The sequence below is a fragment of the Notolepis coatsorum genome (assembly GCF_963971535.1).
Source record: "Notolepis coatsorum genome assembly, chromosome: 20".
Taxonomy (NCBI): Eukaryota; Metazoa; Chordata; class Actinopteri; order Aulopiformes; family Paralepididae; genus Notolepis; species Notolepis coatsorum.
Genome location: NC_140184.1, coordinates 16,984,577 through 17,011,543, shown reverse-complemented (window position 1 = coordinate 17,011,543; position 26,967 = coordinate 16,984,577). Strand labels below are relative to the sequence as shown.

At 43.2% G+C, this 26,967-nt stretch overlaps 1 protein-coding gene across 3 annotated transcripts in view; it reads left to right on the top strand.

Moving 5' to 3' along the window:
• fhod1 (formin homology 2 domain containing 1) overlaps positions 1 to 26,967 on the top strand; it is a 132,523-nt gene that overhangs the window by 54,048 nt on the left and 51,508 nt on the right. For all 3 annotated transcript variants that reach the window (XM_084337610.1, XM_084337609.1, XM_084337608.1), the window contains exons 4-10: positions 12,987 to 13,054; positions 17,807 to 17,912; positions 19,773 to 19,867; positions 20,872 to 20,983; positions 21,205 to 21,299; positions 21,507 to 21,650; positions 22,514 to 23,028. In XM_084337610.1, coding sequence (XP_084193736.1) covers positions 12,987 to 13,054; positions 17,807 to 17,912; positions 19,773 to 19,867; positions 20,872 to 20,983; positions 21,205 to 21,299; positions 21,507 to 21,650; positions 22,514 to 23,028 — 1,135 coding nt within the window. The remainder of the gene's footprint in view (positions 1 to 12,986; positions 13,055 to 17,806; positions 17,913 to 19,772; positions 19,868 to 20,871; positions 20,984 to 21,204; positions 21,300 to 21,506; positions 21,651 to 22,513; positions 23,029 to 26,967) is intronic.

Genomic DNA, 26,967 nt, shown 5'->3' with positions numbered 1-26,967 from the left:
CGATTTCCATGTTAATTTATCATCCATAATCACACCAAGAAAACGAAATTCATTAACTCTCTTTATATCAACTCCATCTATTGTCAGTACTATATTTTCATCTAGTTTTCGATTGCCAAAAATCATAAATTTATTTTTTTTCAGATTCAGTGATAGCTTATTTACATCAAACCATTTCTTTAGCTTTGTCATTTCATACACAATATATTCAGCTAGTTACTTTAAATTGCAAAAAAAATTGGTATCATCAGCAAACAAGACAAACTGTAATAGTTTTGAAACATCACAAATATCATTAATATAAAAAAGAAAGAGTTTGGGCCCCAAAACCGAACCTTGCGGTACCCCACATTCAATTTTCATGAGCTCAGATTTTACATCTGCCAACTGCACATATTGTTGCCTATTGTGGAGATAACTACTCAACCATTCTAGAACCATTCCTCTCACACCATATGAGCGTAATTTAGAAATTAGAATATTATGATCTAAGGTATCAAATGCCTTTTTTAAATCAATAAACACCCCTATTGTTAATTTCCTTTTATCCGTTGCTGTTGTTATTTCTTCAATAATATTCATTAAGGCAGTCGCTGTTGATCTGTTTTGCCTAAAGCCATACTGGCTTTCGCTCAGCAGTTTGTTCTTTTCCACAAAACCATCTAACTTATGTGAAAACAGTTTTTCAAGCACTTTCGAGAACTGTGAGAGCAATGACACTGGTCTATAGTTAGTGAAGCTGTGCTTATCTCCTACTTTGTAAAGTGGGATCACTTTTGCTACCTTCATCCTGTCTGGAAAAATACCTGTCTGAAAAGAAAGATTACAAATATAACAGAGGTTTGATCATACAATCAATTGTCTTCTTCACTATAATCATATCTATCCCATCACTGTCAATGGATGTCTTATTCTTTGACTTTGATACAATGGATATGATTTCTGCTTCACTGACATTTCCCAAAAACATAGACTGCAGTACTTTACTATCTCCTCTCCATCCTTCCTGTAATGGATCATCGTGTTTTTGAATGGCATCTGCCAGATTTGGCCCCACATTTACAAAAAAAGAGTTGAATTCATTAACCACCTCATTCATGTTTTTTATTGTCTTACTATTACTAATGAAATGGCTAGGCATTTTTATGGACGCTGATTTATTTCCCATTACCTTATTTAGAATGTCCCATGTGCCCTTTATATTATTTTTATTTTCGCCTAACAATCTATTGTAATAATCTTTCTTAGCCCGTCTCATAATTAATACTAACTTATTCTTATACACTTTGTATTTAGTTTCAGCAGTCTTTTTTCTACATTTGATAAAATCTCTATAAAGTTTGTTTTTCTTTTTACATGCATTCTCTAACCCCCTCGTTATCCATGGTTTTCTATTGTCATAACTTTTTTGTTTATGTTGAACCATTGGGCAGTGTCTATCGTAAAGTGTCCGATATATATTCAAAAAAGTATTGTAAGCAGCATTGACATCTTCTACATAGACCCCCTTCCATTCTTCATTCAAAAGATCATTCCTGAACATGTTTACAGCATCATCCCTTCTTAACCTTTTATATCTCAAGTTCAAGTTCAAGTTTCTTTAATAGTTGTCATACAGAAGTACAGAATACTTTCATACAAAATGCTTCTTACTGTTACGCTCCAGAGACTGTGCTAGACAAGATAGTATCAAATAACATAGTATAGCATGTAATTTAGAAGTAGAAAATGAGGTCACAGTGTTCAGTATAGACATATGTACAATGTTCGATGCAGAATAGACGTAACTGAGTTACCATATAATATACAATACTATGCAGTGTACTAATGTACAGTACTATATAGTGCAAAGCAGAAATGGGATGAGGTACAATTTAGGTACAATTTACAGTATCTGTACCCATTCTCCTCCTTTGTTCTCTTCAATTGACAATCAAAAGTAACAAAAACAGGTAAGTGGTCACTTATATCATTTATAACTAATCCACTTATGATGTTATCCTTAAAGCTATTAATAAAAATATTATCTATTAATGTAGCAGAGGTTTCTGTTATTCTACTTGGCTTGCTAATCAGTGGATATAACCCTCTTCCATACAATAATTTAAAAAAATCTGCTGAAGCCTTATGCTTAGAAACCTTTAGTAGGTCAATATTATAATCTCAACAAATAATCTCTCTCTCTCTCTCTCTCTGGCTATAATGATCACTTAGGACTGTTGGCGGCTTATGCGCTGTCTCAACTTTCATCTTCCAAGCCTTTGTTTGTAAGTGTAGCTTTAAATGACAAGGCCTGCTTACTTAGGGAGTCGTTTAGAAGGTCCCCAGTGGTCCCTTAAGCACTGTTTTTAGTGGCCTCTTTGTCTCCCTCCTTCTCTCTCTCTCTCTCTCTCTCTCTCTCTCTCTCTCTCTCTCTCTCTCTCTCTCTCTCTCTCTCTCTCTCTCTCTCTCTCTCTCTCTCTCTCTCTTCCCCCCCCCCCTCCACTCCTGGTCACTCAGTCTCAACAGGGCCTGTCCTCTCATCCTCATCCTCACTAAGCTCATCATGTCTGACTCCAAGAATGTGCTGATGACCAGCATACCTTCTAGAAGTGTCTCTCTGTGCTGTTTCCATACCATCACTCATTCAAGCAGCCTCATTAAGTGTTGTAGATGTTACAGAAGTTTGACAAACCCTGTGCTCCATGTGACAGGTCTGTCTAACTCTTGTGTAATGTCTCGCTCTAGACACGGCCTTCAGGACATCAACCCTCTCACGTCGCCAGTCCAGTTAATCACTATAACGCCTAAACAATGGCAGTACGTGGGACGAGAGTGTCCGCAGATAGTGCCTTGTGGTCAGTTCATTGCCCCGAGTTAATGGCCCGCTAGGGAACTCCCTGAGACTTGTTTTGGTTAAGGTGCATTTCCCGATATGATCTTATCACTACTACTATCTTTATTGGTTTACGGCTTCATAAATATAAAATATAAATATAGCTATCACCCTGACAGGGAAGCCTGGCCCGTGTCGATGTTGCACTCTTACTTTTAACCGTAGCTGTTTTGGTTTCGTAAAGACACAACATCAATCAGACATATTATTAGACATATTATATAACCAACACAACTATTTCAGCCTCTTGTTCAAGTCCAGTTTTTTGGCTCTGCTTTCCTCCCACAACCCCCTTCCTTCCTGAGGCCATGTTGGCTTTCCCAGTACAACCTCTGTGTGTGTGTGTGTGTGTGTGTGTGTGTGTGTGTGTGTGTGTGTGTGTGTGTGTGTGTGTGTGTGTGTGTGTGTGTGTGTGTGTGTGTGTGTGTGTGTGTGTGTGTTGTGTGTGTGTGTGTGTGTGTGTGTGTGTGTGTGTGTGTGTGTGTGTGTGTGTGTGTGTGTTGTATACTTGTGTGTGTGTCAGTGTATACTTGCGTGTGTGTGTGTCTGTGTATACCTGCGTGTGTGTGTCTGTGTATACTTGCGTGTGTGTGTGTGTCCGTGTATATGTTTAGATTATGCCTCTGTGTTCTTTCCGGCTCGTAAACAGTGGTGCAGCCTGGTTGGTCTTGTAGCTATCGTCACCATCACCCTCACACACTGGCAGCGGGTCAATGGGACCGTTAGGAAGTTGGTGTTGAGAAGACATTATCATACGTTCTCATAACCTCCAATAAGGGAGAAGGAACTGTTTCTCTACGAATGCTATATTGTTTTCTCCTCTCATGTAACCGTCTATATCGGGCACTTGAGAGACACAGGGAATATGCGGGAATATGCCGACATGCGTCAGGGAAAAAGAGAGAGAGGGATGGAGGAGAGAGAGAGGGCAGGGGGATCGGTAAAGCCCTCAGAATGCTGGAAGCCCTCCTATGTTACCAGCTCCTTATATCTAAACTCTTGGGAACAGAGTTGATGTCCTAGATAGAGCCTCATCACCAGGATGAAACGCCACACCTGCCTCCTTGTTACCAAACCTGTTGTGTTTTAAAACAAGGATACCTTCTTTTTACCAACTGCTCCTCTCTGATGTGTGCCGACAATAATGATCCCATTCAGCACAGAGACATTGTCACGTTGAATTATAATGGTGGAGATGCAAGAAGCATATGTTTTATCGCCCCTATTCCCCCTCTGTATTCTGCAGTAGCCAAGTCTAGTAGAGATTGTATTGCCTATCATGTTTGACGTTCAATGAGTAAGGAGAGAGAGAGAGAGAGAGAGAGAGAGAGAGAGAGAGGAGAGAGAGAGAGAGAGAGAGAGAGAGAGAGAGAGAGAGAGAGAGAGAGAGAGAGAGAGAGAGGAGAGAGAGAGAGAGAGAGAGAGAGAGAGAGAGAGAGAGAGAGAGAGAGAGAAGAGAGAGAGAGAGAGAGAGAGAGAGAGAGAGAGAGAGAGAGAGAGAGAGAGAGAGAGAGAGAGAGAGAGAGAGAGAGAGAGAGAGAGAGAGAGAGAGAGAGAGAGAGAGAGAGAGAGAGAGAGAGAGAGAGAGAGAGAGAGAGAGATGAGTCAGGCTGGGGTTGTCTTGTAGTGGGTATTGAGTGAGACAGAGGAAAGTGTTTTAAGTCTATTGTAGTCGAACCAGACATCGATCTCTCATCGTCAGAATTGTGTGTTTATTTGGCTCAAGAACATCCTGCCTGCAAGCCCTCAGATAACCACCCGGGGGGGGGGGGGGGGGGGGGTGGTGGTGTGCGTGTACACATTAAGGCTGAACAATATATCAAATTTGAATAGGAAAGAATGCAATATCCTAATATATACTGCACAGTTAACTTAATAGTAATATATCACAAAAGCACAACATGTTTTATTTTTCAAATAGATGCAATCAATGTGGGAAACACATTGAGAAAAGGTAGGACATTAGTCCACTCAACACTGCCATATTAATAATAGAGATGGAAAAAGAATGTGCAATCTTTTTTCCTCAACACATTCCTCCTTCCTCATGGGAGTCATACAAGGTTGCCAGTGTGTTATTCAATGTGGAACAGCACAGCATAGTGCTTTAAAGGGCTGCTGGAAGTGTTTCAGACATAGCTGCTAGACTTTAATAATGATACCGGAATTAGACAATCAAAATATATTGGCAGAATAATCACAATATAATATTTTAGTCCATATTGTAAGGAAGTAAGCAGCTAACATTATCCCATCGCTCGTGGCAATTATATTGCATGTCATTGATCTACTGGTCGACCACGGCCGACTGGTTGGGCACCACTGGTCTAATAGAAATAAATGCATTCAAACAAGAAACCAATGTATAGACATAGCAATGGCAAACAAAATTGCCAGGCCTAATGCGAGCCAGGGAAGTGCTGTGCTTTGTAACGTGGCTTCATGTTTTCATCCACTGAGCTGTGAGGCTCCACATGCTTGTTGTTGAGGTCTGAACTCGCAAATTGCCCATAAATATCGTTTTTGTGGGTATTGTCCAGTTGTTGCTGTGTGGTTTTATCTGCCCAAAATTCAAGCAAGCATGAAAGCATTACAGTAACGACGTTGTGTGTGTCACGCCCCCCGCTCCCACTAGCGCGCACCCGAGACCACCTATTTCACCGGTCCAGGTTCAGCGCCCCCGGTGCGACCCGGCGCTGATTCGACCCCGAATGGTGAGTGAGAAAGGGCCCTTAGTCTTTAGCCTGGTTCACCACCAGGAGGCCCTGATCAGAAGACCTCAGGGACTAGCTGGTTCACCACCAGGAGGCCCTGATCAGAAGACCTCAGGGACCGGCTGGAGCTATAGGGGTGTATGAGGTCCGAGATGTACGTGGGGGCCTGTCCGTGAACTGCTCTATAAGTAAAAACCAGGACCTTGAAACGAATCCTGAACTGACAGGAAGCCAGGGCAGCGAGGCCAGGACTGGTGTGATATGGACGGACCTCCTGGACCTGGTAAGCAGCCTAGCAGCAGCATTTTGGACCAGTTGTAGCCGGTCCACTGAGGCTTTGCTCAGGCCTCATATTGTTGTGCAGCCATAGGTCGCAAGCACGGTATGTGTGCAGTGTCAGAGTGTGTGCACATATTCAGAGTGTGTGCACATATTCAGAGTGTGTGCACATATTCAGAGTGTGTGCACATATTCAGAGTGTGTGCACATATTCAGAGTGTGTGCACATATTCAGAGTGTGTGCACATTGTCAGAGTGTGTGCACATTGTCAGAGTGTGTGCACATTGTCACGCTGCCCCCGACACTTCCTGATTCTACTGCGCAGGCGCACCAACCGACCTGTAGGAGTCGCTGTCCACAACGCCCGATCCCCACCCATCAGTTTCCCCACCCCCTAATACGGCCAATGTGTATTAGTACGGACGACCAGCTAAACTGAAAGCAAATGTGGAGCGCTGGGATCGAACTGACGAGCCCAGCGTCTCCAGCATTTCGTGGCGAGCGCCTTGCCCACTACGCCACGTAGCCGCCCTATGGTTCAAGTTCTTATAGTTCAAGTTCTTATGGTTCAAGTTCTTATGGTTCAAGTTCTTATGGTTCAAGTTCTTTCAGTTCAAGTGCTTATGGTTCAAGTTCTTTCAGTTCAAGTGCTTATGGTTCAAGTTCTTTCAGTTCAAGCCTACCAGACTGTTGAAGCAACAGGGATTGTGCAACAGGGGTATTCGAATCAGGCTTGGGTTAGCCTTGAGCTATATCAGAGGTTCAATGGGTTGGCTTGCCATCTTGTGTCATCTAGCACAGTGGTTCCCAAAGTCGGGGTCGCGACCCAAAGGTGGGCCGCGAGCAGCCACGGGTGGGCCGCGAGATGATTAAAAAAATAAAAAATAAAAAAAACTACATTTTTTTTTATTTTTTTTATTTTTTGTCAGGCCACTGAACTTAGAAGCAGGCCAGGACAGTGTTTCTAGTTGTATTCTAAAATTCTATTCTATTGTATTCTAAAATGTGACTATATGGTTTTACTTAATAAATAAACAAAAACGAAAAATCTACTTATTTCAACGAACATTTCAAACTAAATAACAGATTATGCACATAAAACGCTGAAAACAACCGAAGCAACAATAGTATTTTAATGAGGCTATGATTATTATCATTATTATTTTGCAACAAGTTAGCCCTCTCATAAATAGCACATATAAATGAATAACTAACTTGAACTAACTTAATAGGATTGAAGTGATATTTGGCTTAAAAAATCGGTCGCCTGGCAAAAAAAAAAAAAAAAAAGCCTGACGATGTGCATTGGGCCGCGGCTCTCTGACGCCTTATTTTCTGGGCCCTGGCCTGAAAAGTTTGGGAACCCCTGATCTAGCACACCGCCTCCTTCCCTCATGGGCACACGTGGAGATGGATGGACTCCTGGGACTGCTCCCAGAGTAGAATGGAGTGCTGGGGTATCCTATAAAACCTGGCCAAAACCGCAGCTACAGCTACTTTACTGCAACGCTTCTTCGGTTTTGCAAAGTGGGGGAATCTTCTATAACTGTTTGATAACTGGTTTCATCATCTATTTCGACAGCAACAACGTTCAGCTAACGTCAGCTCCGTGCTGTGTGTCATCTGCGGGGATCTGAGTGTCTGCTCTGCGCAGCGCGAGGCTCTGTAACGTGAGACGCTGCAAGGCAAGGCGTGCGTCGTAACGTAGCTGTTACAGTACGTCATCACGCGAATTAAAGGGCCATGCTGTAATTTAAAGGAGGCATGGTACTCAATAATATCAACTATGTTCTTACATAATATACTTTAACTGCTTATGTTCTTGTCCAATAGCATTAACTATTCAGGTCCTTATAACTTAAATAGGTACGTATCTGAAACCTGGGTTACATGTGCACATATTCAGAGTGTGTGCACATTGTCAGAGTGTGTGCACATATTCAGAGTGTGTGCACATTGTCAGAGTGTGTGCACATATTCAGAGTGTGTGCACATATTCAGAGTGTGTGCACATTGTCAGAGTGTGTGCACATATTCAGAGTGTGTGCACATATTCAGAGTGTGTGCACATATTCAGAGTGTGTGCACATATTCAGAGTGTGTGCACATATTCAGAGTGTGTGCACATATTCAGAGTGTGTGCACATATTCAGAGTGTGTGCACATATTCAGAGTGTGTGCACATTGTCAGAGTGTGTGCACATATTCAGAGTGTGTGCACATTGTCAGAGTGTGTGCACATTGTCAGAGTGTGTGCACATTGTCAGAGTGTGTGCACATATTCAGAGTGTGTGCACATATTCAGAGTGTGTGCACATTGTCAGAGTGTGTGCACATTGGCAATGCGAATGTGTGTCCAATCCATGGCGTCTTGTTGTGTTTCTCAGTCTAGTCCCGTGAGACTGTGTTGCATTGTGTAGTGCTATCTGCAGTTCTGCACACAGCAGATCCTTGTGGCAGCACTTAAAGCCCACACTTCCCTAGTGCCTGCCTTCTGGATGAGGTGGTTAGGATGCCAGCCTTCTGGATGAGGAGGTTAGGATGCCAGGCCACACACACAAGCAGAAGTAGCAAACGCATCTCATCCTAGTGACAGGATGTCGGTTGTCAAAGCAATGGGAGCAACAAATAAGGCCCTTCCAGCCCAACTTGGTCACATCTCAATACTTCCTCATTTCCTCTGGCGTGGGATGAAGTCATGACAAAGACATTAATCACCAGGTAAGAATACAGTATAGACTGTACTACACTCTTAGGGAGGAGTACACCAGGGCTGGCATGTTGATGCTGGATGTGTACTCTGCCACATTAATGCTATCCCACCACACACTGTAGTAAATCATCACTTACAGTAGGACTAATAAAAAATCTTTCAGTGTCTCATTTTGGACGATGGCTACTAGAATTCACCCACTTCATCTCATAAAACAAATTAGAAAATGTTACTTCTGCCAACCTACAGTATGGCTGTATGACTATTCAGAAGCAGCATCGGGTAAAGTCGTCATCTGAGACCCAGACAGATGGAGGAAGAGAGAGAAGAGGATCTGACGGTCCAGCCAGGAGTCTAGCTGTGCCCAATGTCTGGGGCTGGTGATGGGGAATGATATGGGAGCTTAATGGGCCTGGTGCTTAGTGGTTGGGGCAGAAGAAGGAGAAGTGGGGCTCGGTGGCTGCCTGGAACACGTCGGTGGCTGGGGGCTGAAGTGTAACTGTTGCCCCGGACTAGGCTGTGGGGTGATGAAGCTGGGATTGTTGCTTGGAAGAAGGGGCTTCATGGAGCTAGTGCTTAGTGGCTGGAGCTAGCTAAATGTGGCATATGTAGGAGAGGACCGCAGTAGGTACACAGTCGATTAGAAGGTAGGCCTTAAGTTGAGCCTGCTTGCACATGATCACCAGGGAAATAGCTTTGTGCTGGCTGGGCCATTGTTCTTGAGATGGTGGTGCTCAACCCTTGGTGTCGCACAGCACTCAAACTTGTTGCTGCACTCAAAAGTTCAGGTTATTTCTACTTTTTGCCACTGACCTTTTCAAAGCGATGCCAATGAGATTACAGATTTATGTGATGTAAGCAGAAGCGAGTCAGACCCAGACCCTAGAGAGTTTTAAAACACAGCTGAAGACTCTCTCCACACACACTCTTTTCGTTGGCTTTTTGAGGCTTGGTAAGCCATACATCCCCGGTCGTGTCGTGATCGTTTTTAATGTATTGTAGCTTTTGACTTTGTGTATACTGTATTTTTTGTATTTTTAGTACTTCTGTTTTTATATTGTGAAACACTTTGGTGCAACTTCGGTTGGTTTTAAATGTGCTATAAAAATAAAGTTCACCTTGACCTTGACCTTGAGTCTCTGTCTTTTAGAGTTTACCACCACCTTTGCACCATAACCCTTTCACTACCGGTTTAACCGTCTGTAGTGTGGTAGTGAAAGAGTTAACCTTCTGTAGTGTGGTAGTGAACGGGTTAACCCTTTGTCTTGCGGCAGTAAAGGGTTAACCATTTGGTGGTGTGGTAGTGAAAGGGTTAAAAACTGACCAGGATCTTAGCAGGAATGTGCTCTGGTGAGCAGAATGATGGCGTGCAGAGCTGCAGGCAGACTTCGTCTTGAGTAGGGGCTGGAGATGTGTCTATGACATCATAAGCTGTTGGGCTTTTATTGTGGAGTGTGTCAAATGCATGTTATGGTGCACTTCAATTGAGGGCAGTAACAGGTGGATTATTTTATCGTAAAATGTTGGGTCTCAGATGTTTAACGTTACGCAATGTTCCGTATGACGTTATCAAACCTTTAAGCGCATTTATTGGACAGCTGGTTGGATTAAGTGTGAAAAGATGATGATTCACAGACATACAGTACTGTAACCCGAGGTTACCCTCAGTTCATGTGAACGTTTTATCTTAATTAAAAGCTTTAGCTTTTAGTGCATCAGGAAGCGCATCAAATGAACCCCTGTCAAGGACACCGCGTTTGTTTGTTTTTGAGCATGGCTCAAAAGAGACGGACTCATAAAGCATGGAGAGAAGTCCAAACAGACGGTGATCTACAGAGAGAGGAAGCTTCCCTATTGTTCTTGGCCCACAATGAGTCGGTCGGTGTTCACAAAAGCACCATAACCCTACCGCTTGCTTGGTGTGGACAGCCTGCCTCTGTTTCCTGTCCCTTCCTTCCTTCCTTCCTTCCTTCCTTCCTTCCTTCCTTCCTTCCTTCCTTCCTTCCTTCCTTCCTTCCTTCCTTCCTTCCTTCCTTCCTTCCTTCCTTCCTTCCTTCCTTCCTTAGTAATAATAATAATATCTTAAATGTATATAGCGCCTTTCAGGAGACCCAAGGCGCTTAACAGGAGGGGGCAGCTAAGGGAAGGGGAACAGGGAACAACGTAACAACAACAAAATAATAATCAAAAGGAGAGAAAGAAAGAAAAGAAAAAAGGGAAATCATTTACAAATTTGGTGAAGAGGTGGGTTTTGAGTTAAGTTGAGTTCCTTCCTTCCTTCCTTCCTTCCTTCCTTCCTTCCTTCCTTCCTTCCTTCCTTCCTTCCTTCCTTCCTTCCTTCCGTCTTTCCTTCCTTCCATTCCTTCTTCCTGGTCTTTATGTCCAGACAAGGGCCGCTTTCACTTGACCTTTGATTTGATTCTCTGCTGGCACTTATTCCGCTGAATCATTGCTTTTAGTTTTCACCTTTGAACGCGGCAAGTTGCAGAGTGTGTGTGTGTGTGTGTGTGTGTGTGTGTGTGTGTGTCTTTTACAGTAAGCACACTGATCTTCCAGTGGTGTGGTGCAGTCACAGCCTTAATCTTTGTGACAGTTGTTATAAGATGTTCCGTTATTGTAGGCGGCTGGGTGGCGCAGCGGACATTGCACTCGTCACCAACGCAAGAGACACTGGGTTCGACTCCGGCTGTCGGCGTTGCCTCCGGCTTGGGCCGGCCGTCATACTAACTCAATTGGCGGGGGTAGTGTGAGCCTCCCACGCGTTACTCCTCGCCACTGAGAGTCCGCGCTGGCAGGTGAAAAGATGAGACAGGCTGCCTCCTCGTGTATCGGAGGGGACACGTGATGCAAGGCTTCTATCCTCCCTACAACCGGCCAGTGGGGGGCATATGCGAGCAACGTACAAGACAGGGGAGGGGAGAATTGGCACATTGGAATTGGGATGGGAGAAAAAGAGAAAAAGTGGATACAAAAAAAGATATTCCGTTATCGATCCCCATGGGGAATTTCGGGCGGCATGGGTGTTATCTGAATATAAACACTTTAAAATAATAATATAAAAGAAAAATAAACAGTGTAAACAAAGGTGCAGATGATGGTCTGTATATCCTATTGGTTATATTATATTTATTGCTAAATATAGCAATAATTATAAAATAAAATAAACTAGACTTCGTAGTCTTACTATCATGCACTTTGCTACAAAATGATCTTCCTTGCCTATATCACTACCTACTATGCCTATATATCTTTACTACTATACACTCAAGATTGTAGCATCCAAGTTTCAACACTGTTTTATGAACATTGTTACTCAGCTGAAAGAGTTGTACCCATCCTGCTGACTTGTCATACAGAACTTGTAAGTCGCTTTGGATAAAATGTGAATGTGAATAATATAGAAAAAAATATAATAATTTATATAAAAAGAAACACGAGCCGCCCACCACCACGCCTCTTCACTTAGTGTAGAGAGGTGTAGAGAACATCACTGCTCGGCTGCTTTTAAGTCTTAATTCAGTTTGAATAGGTCGTTTTATCAGCTGCGAACTGTGTGTGTGTGTGTGTGTGTGTGTGTGTGTGTGTGTGTGTGTGTGTGTGTGTGTGTGTGTGTGTGTGTGTGTGTGTGTGTGTGTGTGTGTGTGTGTGTGTGTGTGTGTGTGTGTGTGTGTGTGTGTGTGTGTGTGTGTGTGTGTGTGTGTGTGTGTGTGTGTGTGTGTGTGTGTGTGTGTGTGTGTGTGTGTGTGTGTGTGTGTGTGTGTGTGTGTGTGTGTGTGTGTGATCACAATATTTGTCTTTGTGATGATGGTATAACGGTATTTGACAGTATATTGTTTTTCAGTACAAATTACAATGTGATGACAGATCTTTCTGATGTAATTTCCTTGTAATACAATTGTCATGGTGTTGTTGTGTTATTCAAAGTAGTATTTTCTCATTCGCAATGACCAATTTTGAAATATTGCATTACATTAAAGTATATTGTTGACGACGGTATTGTAAAAAATAAAACGCATGGATCCATGACGGTATAGCCTACCTTCAAATATGGTATAACCAGCCCTAAGTGTGACCCGTTTCCAAGGAGATTGTGAGTGACCCATTCACAAGGAACACACACATCTTCATCACCACAAGTATGCATTGAATTTGAAAGTTGTTAAAAAAAAAAAAAAAAGAAGAAAAGAAACTCTCACTCAAAGTGGCTTCCAAGCCACCAAGTGTTATTGACATCACGGTTGTCATCACTTAGATCCGCCGTGTTCCTGTGTAGTCAAACTGGATTTCGGCAAAAGAGGTCTTTCCTGTGAGGATTTCTGAGGTTCTATTTGATTATTATTTCTACCTCAGGATTGTTGTAAAGTCAGGAGATGTTTAATCCTGGCATGTTTCACCTCTTTTCAGAGAAGCTGTACAACTCCCACGGACCTGAGCTGCGCCGCTCGCTGTTCTCCCTGAAGCAGCTGTTCCAGGTAGGAGGAGCGCTACAACGACACCGTCACTTCACTCTTTTACCTTCTCGTCACAGGAGCACTACCATAGATATATAAGCACTAGATGGCTCAAGGCGGAGTCTCCCACGTAGTTCACCGGCGGCCATCTTGCTAACACTTTGGATGCCCAACCCGAGTTTTCTCGGGTTTACCCCCCACGGGTTAAATGCCCATAATGAGAATATTCGTTTTTTCTCTTTTTTTTTAAATTTTTATTAGCGATCTGAATTCATATTTCATCAACCGAGTCTACCGTTGGTAAATCAGCCACTCCAGGCGCTCAGATGTGAAAAAAGCGCCCCTATCGTCTCCCAGATGGTAATTCACCCTTTTGGATTGGACTCAATGAAAAGGCATGGGAAAAAAAGACCCGGACTCCACATTTTACTTCTCACGCATGTGACCGGAGTCGATCAGCTTCATTCTGGACCCTCAGACAGGGAACAAACTTAACTTTTTGACTTACCAGCCATTTAGCTGGTAGATTTTTAATAGTACCAGCCGGGCAGATTTTTTACCAGCCAAAAATTATTAATAGCTTTTTAGTATATCGCCATGTGTTATTATTACATATAATACTCTCATATGCTATTTTCAATTAATATCATAAACAACATAAGGAATATTAGCATAATTTTGAGTGGACTGAAGGAATGAGTCAGCATTAATAGTTTTAAATGCAAATAATTTATTGAAACATAGAAGTGGGGTCGGGACACACACACACACACTGTGTTTCAACTCACCACCCCCGCATCATATTGTAGTCCGTCTTCAAACTTCCACTCCTCTCGAAACTTTTTTATATTTGAATATCAACATTATCTGTCCATCCTCAGTAATCCTCAGTTTACTATAATATACTCCTGTCCTGAGTCCTGACTAGTGACTCTGTCGTCTTTCCAAACGCACGCACACACACACACACAGGGAAGGGGAGAGTTCCCCCTCCCCCCATTTCCCTTTCCTCAGTGCTGTTCACTATGGCTCTGCCTCGTCTGATCATCAGGATTAGCTTGTTAGCTTACGTTAACGTTGTAGTGATTGGTACATAAGCGTTAATTTCGGGCGATGTGGGCATAAAGGAATGGCGACGGTGCAAAGCATGTAGCATGCAAAGCATCCCCCAAATCAAGAATGTTTAAGATGAATGAAGTAAGATTTTGATTATTTGAAATATGGCCTGTGTAGACTAAACTATGCACAGAATTATGTCAGTCTACAAGGTCCGGATTCTACATGGTCTGGCAATGTAGACCTTGTAGACTCCACTACAGACCAATTATCAGTGAATGTTCATGCATTTTTAAGAAGGGCTACTTCCACAAAAAAACAAAGAACTCACCAAAACATCTCAGTAGCACCTTATCTAAATGTTCTATTTCATATATGGAGATTCATATTTATTTATGTATTGCATGCATTTATACACTTTATTTCCTATTTTGTTTATTCATCCCAGTATCTTTCTTTCTTATGTGTGGAATTCTACAAGGCATTTACATTCACATTTACATTTAGTCATTTAGCTGACGCTTTTATCCAAAGCGACTTACAAGTTCTGTACGACAGGTCATCAGGAAGGATACAACTCTATCAGCTGAGTAACAATATTCATCAAAGTGTTGCGTGTTACAGTGTAGGTTAGTTTATTAGGACAAGTGCATGACAGTAAGGTTAGTTAGGGTTAGATATTTTTTATTTTATTTTTTAAATTTTATTTCAGATAATGGTTGAAGAAGTGCGTCTTTAGTCGACGGCGAAAGATTGGATGGGATTCGGCTGTCCTAACTGGGGTGGTTTCATTCCACCATTGTGGGGCAAGGACTGAGAATAGGCGTGTAGGTGGTGTATATGTGTTTGAGGATGATATCCTTCAAACAGGCAATAGTGATGATATAATTTGGGCAGTGCTGAGCTGGGTTCCTTTCCTCCAGTGTATTTGTCCCCCGGCCCCACCCAATGGCCCCATGCACACACACACACACACACACACACTGAAGTAAAAATAAAAAATAAAAAAAAATTTGAAAAAAAAAATTGATGAAATATTATTATTCTTTTTTTTAAACTTCGATTTTTTTTTAATGTTCGAAGCTTGTGCCATCGAACGAAGCTTCGAAGCTTCGAAGTATTTAAGACAGCCCTACTAACACAAACATAACACAAACATAACACAAACATAACACACACATAACACACACATAACACAAACATAACACACACATAACACACACAACACAAGCATCACACACACATAACACAAACATCACACAAGCATCACACATAATACAAACATAACACAAACATAACACACACATAACACACACATAACACACACAACACACACATAACACACACATAACACACAAACATGACACAAACACGAGACAAACATAACACAAACATAACACAAACATAACACAAGCATCACACATAACACAAACATAACACAAGCATCACACACACATAATAACACAAACAACACAAGCATCTCACACACACATAACACAAACGCACACAGATGGAGGGGGAAGGCAGTGGAGAAGAGGTGGACTTTGATGCCGGATTGAAACGGTGAGAGGGACCGGTAGTGGTTGAGGCAGGATGGATCAAGATGTTGGGGTTGTGGGTTTGGATGAGCTAATGACTAAAGGAATGGAGGAACTGGAACGAACCGGGACAGGCGGCGATGGCTGTTGGTACGGGGGGAAATAAACTTGTACCTTCACCGTCAATCTGACTAATTAAACTTATATCTTCAGCATCAATCTGACTAATTAAACTTGTACCTTCAGCATCAATCTGACTCATTAAACTTGTACCTTCAGCATCAATCTGACTAATTAAACTTGTACCTTCAGCATTCATCTGACTCATTAAACTTGTACCTTCAGCATCAATCTATGACAGATTAAACGTGTACCTTCGTCAGTGATGCAGTGGTGGTGCCACGCGGTACCACGGCGTCCTAGCAGTTTTTTCTGAGCAGAAGTACGCGCACGGATGTGCACGCGCGTGCACACAAAAATGCGTTCACAACTTTCACTCACTTGTCGCGCCGTGCGCCAAGTACGGCACTTATCTATCACCTAGACTTTGCATAATAATAGGATACCAATAACATAACAAAGAACGAGAAGAGCCAAACCAAAATACAAGCCCTGTGGGGGTTTGCTTGATCTGTGGAGCTCTCACTATGTGACAAATGGTCCCGACTGGAAGGATGAGGCATTACGTTGTGCTTCAGAAGGAAACTGTCCTGTAAACTAAGTTACATTGTTAATTTAGTTTGTATTTACTTTTCTAGTTTAAGTTAATTCAACTAAATAAATTGTAACTACAATATTGTATCTACAATTACATTTAAAACATTGTTTGTTTTTCAACCATATCTGTTGACAATATAATTTCTTTATATATTGAAGGCTACATCCTGCTACCTTTTTCAGCTTCTCTATTTCAAGGCAATATTTACAAAAACTAAACTAAAACTAGGATGCTCGATATTGTCTTTTTTACCTATAACGATATTGTCCAACTCTTAATTTCCGATACCGATATCAACCGATACCGATATATGCAGGGTTTCCCCCCCCCAAAAAATGGAATAATTTCAGGTAATTAACATTACATATCTCTTGTTGTGGAATTAACACATTATGCATACTTTTGACAATAAATAAAATCAGAATTTGTTCTTACTTGCTTGCCTGGGTAAATAAAGGTTATAGAAATGTAAAAAAAAAAATATATCGGACATCCCAAACTAGTGGCGTCCAGGCAGTTCTGATATTACGACTGCACCCCTGACCTTCATCATCAGCATCAACCTATGACAGATTCAAGAAAACTATTCAATAGTGCACGTCCCTTCCTGACTGTCGGCTTATAAATTTCAGCCAAATTGGATAAGAAATGCACACGTTATCGTGGTTAGGGCCTGACGCACACACACGCACACACACACACACGCACACGCACACACACACACGACCCCCCTTCACATGGTGGTGTAGTGAAGGATTTATATTGGAATGAGTTTGGACAATTCAAATACAGCCCATATCCTTCTCCAATGAAATGTAATCCCACCCTCTATTGGGCCTGCAGCCACCAGCAAAAGGAAATAGCCGTGCCCTCCGACCTCCCCACTCTGTGAGCTCAAACTGAGCAACAGAAAGGAATAGAGGGAGACTCTGGAGGGAGAGAAAGAGAGGAAGTGCATACCAGCCCTGGCAGAGATCTACGTGTGATCACTGCAGAGAGATGACTGATGCTGTATAGATGCATGACATCAAGGAATGAAGAAGAAAAATGCTTAAAGAAGGTCTCTCATAATTGTAATCAGCGGTATGGAATTCCACAGTAGTTCCATTCTAATAGGTCAGGGTTTGGGTGGTACGAGCTTGCTCTCTTGTCAGAGACTGACGGTGTTTGCAGTCGGGTAGTTATCCACCAGTTAGCACTCGTTTACTCTTAGTCCAAATGAACCTCAGCTAGACTATAGTACCATAACTGGCCTCTGTGTAATCAAAACCTCCAAATTGATGGTGATTTTCTCAGATATATATAAACACGTAGGCTTACCCCGTGTGGCAGTCGAGCTGCTTTTTCAGCTGGTTTGGATGGATGGTTCGTTTGCATGTAAACACTGACTTAACGTTCATTTCATGTTCTCTTTGTCTCCGACTACATGTGGCATAAACACGTCCCTTTTCTGTCCACAAGGATGACAAAGACCTCGTCCCTGAGTTTGTGGCGTCTGAAGGCTTGACGTGTTTCATCAAAGTGGGAGCGGAGGCCGATCACAACTACCAGAACTACATCCTGAGAGGTGTGTGCCCTCGTATTCTATTGTATTGTATTTCGTTTTATTTCAGCTTTGTTTTTACATTTTTTTTATTTAGTTTGGAGGTTTGAGCTTGTAGGCAGTTCACATGCTTTATCTTTTATTACGGATCCCCATTAGTCATCACCGCAGCAACAACTAGTCTTCCTGGGGTCCACACACAACAAAACAGTACATACATACATAACATTATAGTAGCATACATTTCAAAAATATAAACTCTCAGACAGTCATATCTTTACAGTGTACACTACAGTATCTGTGTTTTTCTTTAATGTAAACTCATTTCTTTTTCTCTCAATGCTGTTTTCAAATTATTTTTAAAACGTATCTTACTTGCTTATTGTGACGAAGTGAAGGAGTGCTTCAGAGAGAGAGAGGGAGGGAGAGGGAGGGAGAAAGAGAGGGATTAACTTATATGTTAGAAATTGGAAGGGTATGATACAACTGGTAGAGCCTTTTAGAGTCTCATATTGATATGAATGATGTGAAATGTACAGAACACTCTCTCATGCTGGCCAGAGAACAACTATCTCTAGTCAATATCTAGACACCAAGAGAGATAGTTAGGCCACCCTGGAGATATTTAGGACAGTTATCATGCTCTCTCTCTCTCTCCCTCCCTCCTACGAGGATGACACTCAACACAGCAGACCCAGAGGGGTAGCAGCGTCTGTCAGACTAGTCAGTGTGTTGGGCCTGTCATGAGAGAGAGAGCACATGCTTCTTTTCCTCGCAGGCAGCCAACAGAAACAGCAGGAGCCACGGCCGCTGAGGCCGATCAGGGCCGCTTGTGTGCGCGGAGGGCCACTTATAGTGCAATTCAAACCGACCGCCATGTATGGAAACGCGGGGTCGTCATGCCTCTCTCTCTCTATACCCAGATTCATAAATCCTGGATTAAGCTCCGATGTCTGCAGTTGACTTGTGTGTGTCGACCGCAGGAGGGCAGAACTGAATCAGCACTCTGAGATCATCAGCGTTGGGAATGACGTTTTTTTTTTTTTTTTGTGTGTTTGCTAGTTTGGGTTTTTGCACCGCTTCCTCCGTGAGGAAGAACGTGTAGAAAAGCAGGGATATCTAGAGGAGGTGCTGAGCAGAGAAACACTTAAAGGAACACGCCAACTTTTTGGGAAATTAGCTTATTTGCCATCTACCCTGGAGTTAGACAAGCAGATGCATACCCTTTTCTTCTCTGTGCATGCATTAGGCTTAGGGAACAGCCGCACGTTAGCCTAGCTTAGCGTCATTCACTGGAAGTAGGTGTGCCAGTGTAGCCTAGTTCCCAACAGTCACGAAATACACTCCAAATACAACTCCAAAACATTCCTGTAAACATGTTGTGACCTGTGTATTTACCACATGGAGATCTTTTTTTCTTTTTGACATTTTTGTTTTCTCAGCAGATATATACTCGAGACAATTTTTTGCCGAACCACTGCTGCCTGGGCGCAGTGGTTTCATCACCTCAAAAGCCCTGTTTTTCAAAAAAACAACTAAAAGTTGGCGTGTTCCTTTAACCTTACTGTACCAATAAATATTCCTGGTTCTGGATGGGCCCGGGAATATGGGCTTGTGACAATCTGATTTGACGTTATTGTCTTTTCTTAAACCCCTCTCTCTGTCTTTCTCTCTTTCTCTCTCTTTCTCTCTCTCTCTCTCTCTCTCTCTCTCTCTCTCTCTCTCTCTCTCTCTCTCTCTCTCTCTCTCTCTCTCTCTCTCTCTCTCTCTCTCTCTCTCCCTCTCTCCTCTCTCCTCTCTTCTCTCTTCTCTCTTCTCTCTCCTCTCTCTCTCTCTCTCTCTCTCTCTCCTCTCTTTCTTTTGTATCTGTTTTCCCTCTCCTAGCCCTGAGCCAGATCATGCTTTTCGTTGATGGGATGAATGGAGTCATTAACCACAGTGAGACAGTCCAATGGCTGTACACTCTGACTGGGAGCCTGGTGAGTTGGAGAGACACCACCACTTGGACGCAGACGTCCATTATTATTTAGGATTCTGTGGTGTTTTGAATGTTGTGTATATAGAAATTATCATGTTGATGTACCTCATTCGCTTGCTAAACAGTAAGTACCAACTGTATACATTGTGGTTGGTACTGTATAGACGGTGAGTACTCTTTGGAGCACGTACTGTACCTGTATGTTCAGATGTGGCTCAGGAGCAGTCGATGTGTTAATGCACTGCAAAATCACCACAAACAATTATGACATCATAGAACATAATACTTTTAAGTGTGATGAGATACATTGTGGTGTAACTCTATACAAGATTAACCACCGTTTGATATTTGAAATAATTGTGCGTGGTTCAACATTAAAACATAAATCAGCATTAATTTGCATCAACTTTCCACCCATTTGCATCAAATCTCTTATCATATTTCATTGATATATAGGGCATCAGCTGTAACCGAAGTGGGTGTTTATCTCGCATTAAATGGATGGCCTGTAGGAAGCACATGTCATTCTCAGGCTAACACGGTCTATAGATACATACCTGTGAACCAGAGACAGATGTGTCGCCTGTTGAGCTCTGGAGAATCTGCTCTGCCTGTCTCACTACCAGAGAAGTGAAAGTAGCGGTTGTGACGGGTGACTAAACAAATGCATACAGAGGCCACCCACAATAACTTCACTAGTACTTATTGTGTAATACAGTGTTACAGTGAATACCGGAAATGGGCTTTTTAAGCACTGACCAGAATCGGAATCAGAATCAGAATCTGACATCACTTTTGTGAATATTGATTGATATTGATTTGCATTGTAAAACACTTGAGACCTCACAGACGGGTAGTTTAGTGATGACAATACTGTATAACTATTTGTTACCCGTCTGTGTGATTTCTCTATTGAACATCGGTTTCAAATGTGTGCGGTGTGCATTATGTTGTACTGCCATCTGGTGGACATTCATCGTCTGTTTTCTCTCTGTCTCTCTTCAGTCTCGCCTGGTGGTGAAGACGGCTCTGAAGTTGCTCATAGTGTTTGTAGAGTACACAGAGTCCAATGGCCCCCGGCTCATCCATGCTGTCAACACAGTGGATGGCAAAAAAGGTACCGTCACAAACACACACACGCGCATACACATTCACACTAAATACAGTATAGGACTGTAGAAGGTTGGAAGTGCCATCTATTCCATATCTAACCCTGCACTGTTGAATCTGTCTATTCCATATCTAACCCTGCACTGTTGAATATGTCTATTTCAGATTGAACCCGGCACTGTTGAATCACTCTGTTCCAGATGTAATTGTGTGTTGTGTGTTGTGTAGGTGTGAAGCCGTGGGAGTATCTGACAGACATCCTAGAAGAGAAGAACGGTTCAGACACCGAACTCCTGATCTTCACCATGACGCTCATCAACAAGGTGAAGCCTGGCGCTGCCGTGGGTTGAGGAACCACATTTAACCTCAGAGTTTCTACTCTGAATGTAGCCGCTAGAGGAGAACTAGAAGTAACAAATGGTGTCTAAATCAACCCATCAGGTGAAACTGTTTACTCAAAATGCTGTCTTCGTCATGGATGTTTGTAGAATATCTCATTGTGATTTTTTCTTTATCGTGTCCCTCTCAAGACTCTAGCCGCGCTGCCCGACCAGGACTCGTTCTACGACGTGACGGACTGCTTGGAGCAGCAGGGGATGGAGCACATAATGCAGAAACACATGAGCAGCAGGGCCACCGAGCCTGACCTTAAACAGCAGTTCACCATCTACGAGGTAAACACACTGATCTCAATGCTGCACTCAATAGCTACGACGTGCAGTTCGCTAGTACAGCAGAAAGCCATTAGTAACCTCGAAATCAGTACATTTACATTTAGTCATTTAGCTGACTCTTTTATCCAAAGCGACTTACAAGTTCTGTACGACAACTCTATCAGCTGAGTAACAATTAACAATGTCCATCAAAGTGTTGAGTGCTACAGTGTAGGTTAGTATATTAGGCCAACATTAGGTAAACATTCAATCTACTGGTATGAGGTAAACGGTAGGTTTGTACACACTACACAGGGTTCCTGCACAGCTCTCGGATGTCTTGAAAAGCGTGGTAATTGTTCAGTCCTATATCGTATACTTGCACATAACTAGACGGCATGAACTTGCAGACAGACTCACTGTTTATTTACATATTCACATCTGTTAATGCGAGAATATCCTTCGGCTATAGTGATGTGGCCTAGTTGAGTCAGCATACATCTTTATGTATAGGGAAATAATGGATTAACCCTTTCACTACCACACTACAGAAGGTTAACCTTTCACTACCGTCTGTAGTGTGGTGGTGAAAGGGTTAACCTTCTGTAGTGTGTTTGTGAAAGGGTTAACCCTTTGTCATGTGGCAGTGAAAGGGTTAACCCTTTGGTAGAGTGGTAGTGAAAGGGTTAAGTGGTCCTCTGTGTGTAACCCAGTGCTGAAGACGTGAGGATCAGAGTTGAATACGGACACTTTGTGGGAATGGATCATGATCGCATTAATTATACTATTATCCTACCATTACGAGACTGTTCCGAGAGAAAGATGATTAAAGAATCGTGAATTATTTCGTCTTTTTTGTGTGACTCTGCCCCTGTCTCCCGCAGACGGCTCTGAAGTGCGAGGACGGAGAGATGGACGAGGCCATCCCTCACATCCGCAAGGACAGACGCAAGATGACCACCGGCGACCAGGAGGGACGGAGGAGCCGTCGCTGTTCTGCCCAGAGCCTCCCTGACATTCTGTCCACCTCGCCTTCCTCCTCCGACCCCTCCAACCCTTTCTCCCCCGTCTCCTCCGACCCCATCTCCCCCGCCTCCTCCACCGTCATCTCCCCCGTCTCCTCCACCGTCATCTCCCCCGCCTCCTCCACCGTCATCTCCCCCGTCTCCTCCACCGCCATCTCCCCCGCCTCCTCCATTGCTTCCCAGAGTCCCACGGCGGGGCGGAGTGAGACCAACTCCCCCCTGCCTTCGGAACCCCGGGGTTCTGAGTCCGGCACGCCGCCCTCCAGTCCCTCTGGGTCCCAGAGAGCCTCCCCTCTACTGCCCTCTGGAACCACCAATGGTACTGCAGTTTCCCCTACCCCACCAGTCCTGGACCCCAAGAGATCCTCCAGCCCGTAAGTGTGTGTGTGTGTGTGTGTGTGTGTGTGTGTGTGTGTGTGTGTGTGTGTGTGTGTGTGTGTGTGTGTGTGTGTGTGTGTGTGTGTGTGTGTGTGTGTGTGTGTGTGTGTGTGTGTGTGTGTGTGTGTGTGTGTGTGTGTGTGTGTGTGTGTGTGTGTGTGTGTGTGTGTGTGTGTGTGTGAGAGTTTTACAGTAAGCACACTGATCTTCCAGTGGTGTGCAGTCACAGCCTTAATCTTTGTGACAGTTGGGCTGGGTGGCGCAGCGGACATTGCACTCGTCACCAACGCAAGAGACACCGGGTTCGGCTGTCGGCGTTGCCTCCGACTTGGGCCAGACGTCGTATTAACTCATTTGACAGAGTTAGCGGGTGGAAGTCGATGGGTGGTAATCTGGACGTTGTGGACAGCGACTCCTACAGGTCGGTTGGGGGACGCCTGCACAGCAGAGACAGGAAATAGCGGGGGTAGTGTGAGCCTCCCACACGTTACACCTCGCCAATGAGAGTCCGCGCTGGCAGGTGAAAATATGTGACAGGCTGCCTCCTCGTGTATCGGAGGGGACACGTGATGCAAGGCTTCTATCCTCCCTACAACCGGCCAGTGGGGGGCATATGCGAGCAATGTTCAAGACAGGGGAGGGGAGAATTGGCACATTTGTGTGTGTGTGTGTGTGTGTGTGTGTGTGTGTGTGTGTGTGTGTGTGTGTGTGTGTGTGTGTGTGTGTGTGTGTGTGTGTGTGTGTGTGTGTGTGTGTGTGTGTGTGTGTGTGTGTGTGTGTGTGTGTGTGTGTGTGTGTGTGTGTGTGTGTGTGTGTGTGTGTGTGTGAGCCTTTTTTGTGTGTTCTGCATGCATGCATGAGCTCACTGCAGTAGTTTTCTGCAAGCATTTGCACAATCGATTATTAATTACTGTTGATATTTGCTGCCCTTGCATGGAACATGCTTTGGAATATGCAGAATTTGTGTGGTCAACGTTTGCTGGATGCTATCAGCCGCTGTGAATTAAATGAGGAAATCCAGTCTCAATCCACTGTCTGCTTACAGTCATCCTGTGTATTTTAGCCAGTTCCCTTGGGCGGCGACGTAGTAATATTCTGCCTGGGGTTGTGTCCAGTATTTTTCTTACTTCTGCTTGTTTTTACCCAGACCATAGCAAAGTACAAAATAAGTATTATCACCTCAGCTCCTCATTCTCCTCGTGTTTATACAGCTGAATAGAAAGGCAGTGTGGGTTGTACTAACCATAGATATCTATATCTATGGTACTAACACCATCTGAACTCACTGCTGCTGTTGTAAACTGGCGAGGGTCTCAAATACGTCTAACGTGGGAAAGCCTGCGATAGTAGTAACTTCCACCTGGCGTATTACAACAGCACAAGCCACCGGGTAACACTGTTCCATAGAAAGTAGGTCCTTGAAAACACAAGTGAAAATAATTTCTAGATAAAATATTATTTTATAAGAGACAAGCGAATTTATCTAATCTCCTAGTCAAAACTGATTTGCCCTTAAAGAAACCTTCTCGTTTTATGTCCAATATCCCAGATGGGAATTTTCCCTGCCAATCCTGTGTACAGTGCCAGGGCATGATTAAAGATACATTTTTCGCACATCCTAAAAACAGGGAAAAATATACCAGTCAAAGGACGGATTACGTGTAATTAGTCTAATCTGGTGTATTTGCTAAAATGTCCTTGTAATTTTTCTTATGTGGGCAAAACAACGAGAGCCTTTAAATCACGAATCAGTGAACACAAATGTGCTGTGAGAAATTCAGATGTCAAGTCGTCGGTAGCTCGACATTTCTAAACATACCGTCAACGATCTCAAATATATGGGACTAGAGTTAGTACTAAGGCCAGCGCGAGGTGGAGACAGACACAAGCTGCTGTTGCAACGTGAATGTTATTATATCCACATGTTCAATTGCATCGAACCTAGAGGAATGAATGAGGAGAACGTTTTAACCTGTTTCCTCTAACCTCCTTACTCCTACAGTGTTATTTCTGGTTTTATTAAAAAATAGTTGTTTGTTGCTAAACAAGAGGCATGTTTCACAAGGATGCCCAATGTATAATTTGAAACTATTTAATTAAATATGTAAAGGGGCTCAATTAGCCCTAGAAATTAATGGGCATGTTATGTTATAATATCAAGTTTCTGGTAATTTTGTAATTTTGTTTAGTTTTGTATTGTTTATAATATAGATTGTTAGATATAGATATATCTATATATATGTATAATTTATGATTGGACTCTACTTTGATAGGTCATCCCTTTGGTCACATTGCATTGGTCACATTTCCTGCCGTGTCATGTCATGTAATTACCTGCCAGGTGTATTTAACTACCATCTTGATTGTATTTCCATTGCTAGCCATATCACTGAAGAAGGACATTGTCCGAAACATGTCTGCTATTTATTCAGGCTGCCATTAAAAAACATTGAACCTGTGAGTGCTGGTCCGGCTACCCTGCTTTTTGATATAGATAAATATTAGAAATATTTCTAAAGGAAATTACTCATTTAGCAGAGTTAGAAACACACAGGCATCGGCTATGACAATATTTTAAAACAATAACAATAACTGCTTCTGAGAGGGAGAGATTGTTAAACGGGCTTCATCTCTCTCTCACTCTCTCTCCCCCCCCCCCCCCCCCCTCCCCTCCCTCATGTTGACAGCACTCTTTGAGAGAGAGAGCGAAGGCAATTGCTGTCCGAACTCTGTTCACTGTGTGCGCGCTGGCACACGTCTGGTAATGTGAGACTAGTGTGTGTTGTTGCTATCGGCCAAACTCCCCCATGCTGCTACGATGCCTGAATTTCCCCAAGGGGATCCATAAAGGAATATCTTATCTTATCCTTATGTCATCCTATATGCAAATCCAATATGCTGCACAGGCCGAGTTCTCATCATCACTGGGCTCTGGGAGGGGAGGGGAGGAAGGAAGGTAGTGTCAACCACAGAAGAGTGTGCCACTGATCACATTTCTACCAACAACATTTTGTAGCTAGTGCTATCTAGATTATGATTTGGGGCATTCTGGTGGCTCACCATCCGGGCCTGAGACCTATCGGTATATCTCTCCTCTCTCCCTGCATGTTTCCTGTCTGCACTTTGCTGTCCATTTGAAAAAGCTTTGTACGAGCTACGGTCTGTGCATTCAAGTTAATCCAAGTAGAAGAGACATGTGCTATACATGTATGTGGATGATCTACACCCCAGCTCTACTACGGCAATCTGACAGGACAGAGCCTCCTTCAGGGCAGCCCCCAGGCTCTAGAACCCTTGACCCCAAGTCATTAGGGGGACTCAGGAGTTTTCCAATCCTGCCTCTCGAGACCCATCTCTTCTCTACTGCCCCCCCCTCCCCCCCCCCCCCCCCCCCCCGTCCATCTCTGTGTGTTTCGCTTAGTCTGTTGTTTGTCTCACTAGCCCCTCCCCTTAGTATAAAGCAACACTGAGTTGAGAAAATAATGTTAATAAATAATGTTATTATTATTATTATCACATTATTATATGAAATATCTTATCAAGTTTTAGTATCAGTTTACATACCGTAACCCGCCACCATCATCTTAAAACTGCAATATGCAACTTTTTCATGAAAGAAATATTGCTTCTTTAGCATCTAAATCATGGAGTTGGGCTGAGTAGGAGAGCCCTCTCAACAGGGGACGCCTGAAACACCCATACGAGCTCTTCTGGTTGGGTATGACCCACCAGTGCTGTGAAATCAATAAAAACTTTATTTATGTATTCATTCATTAATGTATTTTGAATAAGCACACGTGTGCCCTAAAGATCACAGAAGAAGACCTTGATGCAGTGGTGTGTTTTTAGTCCCGTCTCACAATCCTCACGTGACTTTGAACCATGTAAATACTTGAGTTAAACGGTCCATCTTAACCCCGCCGTGTTGCGTGGAT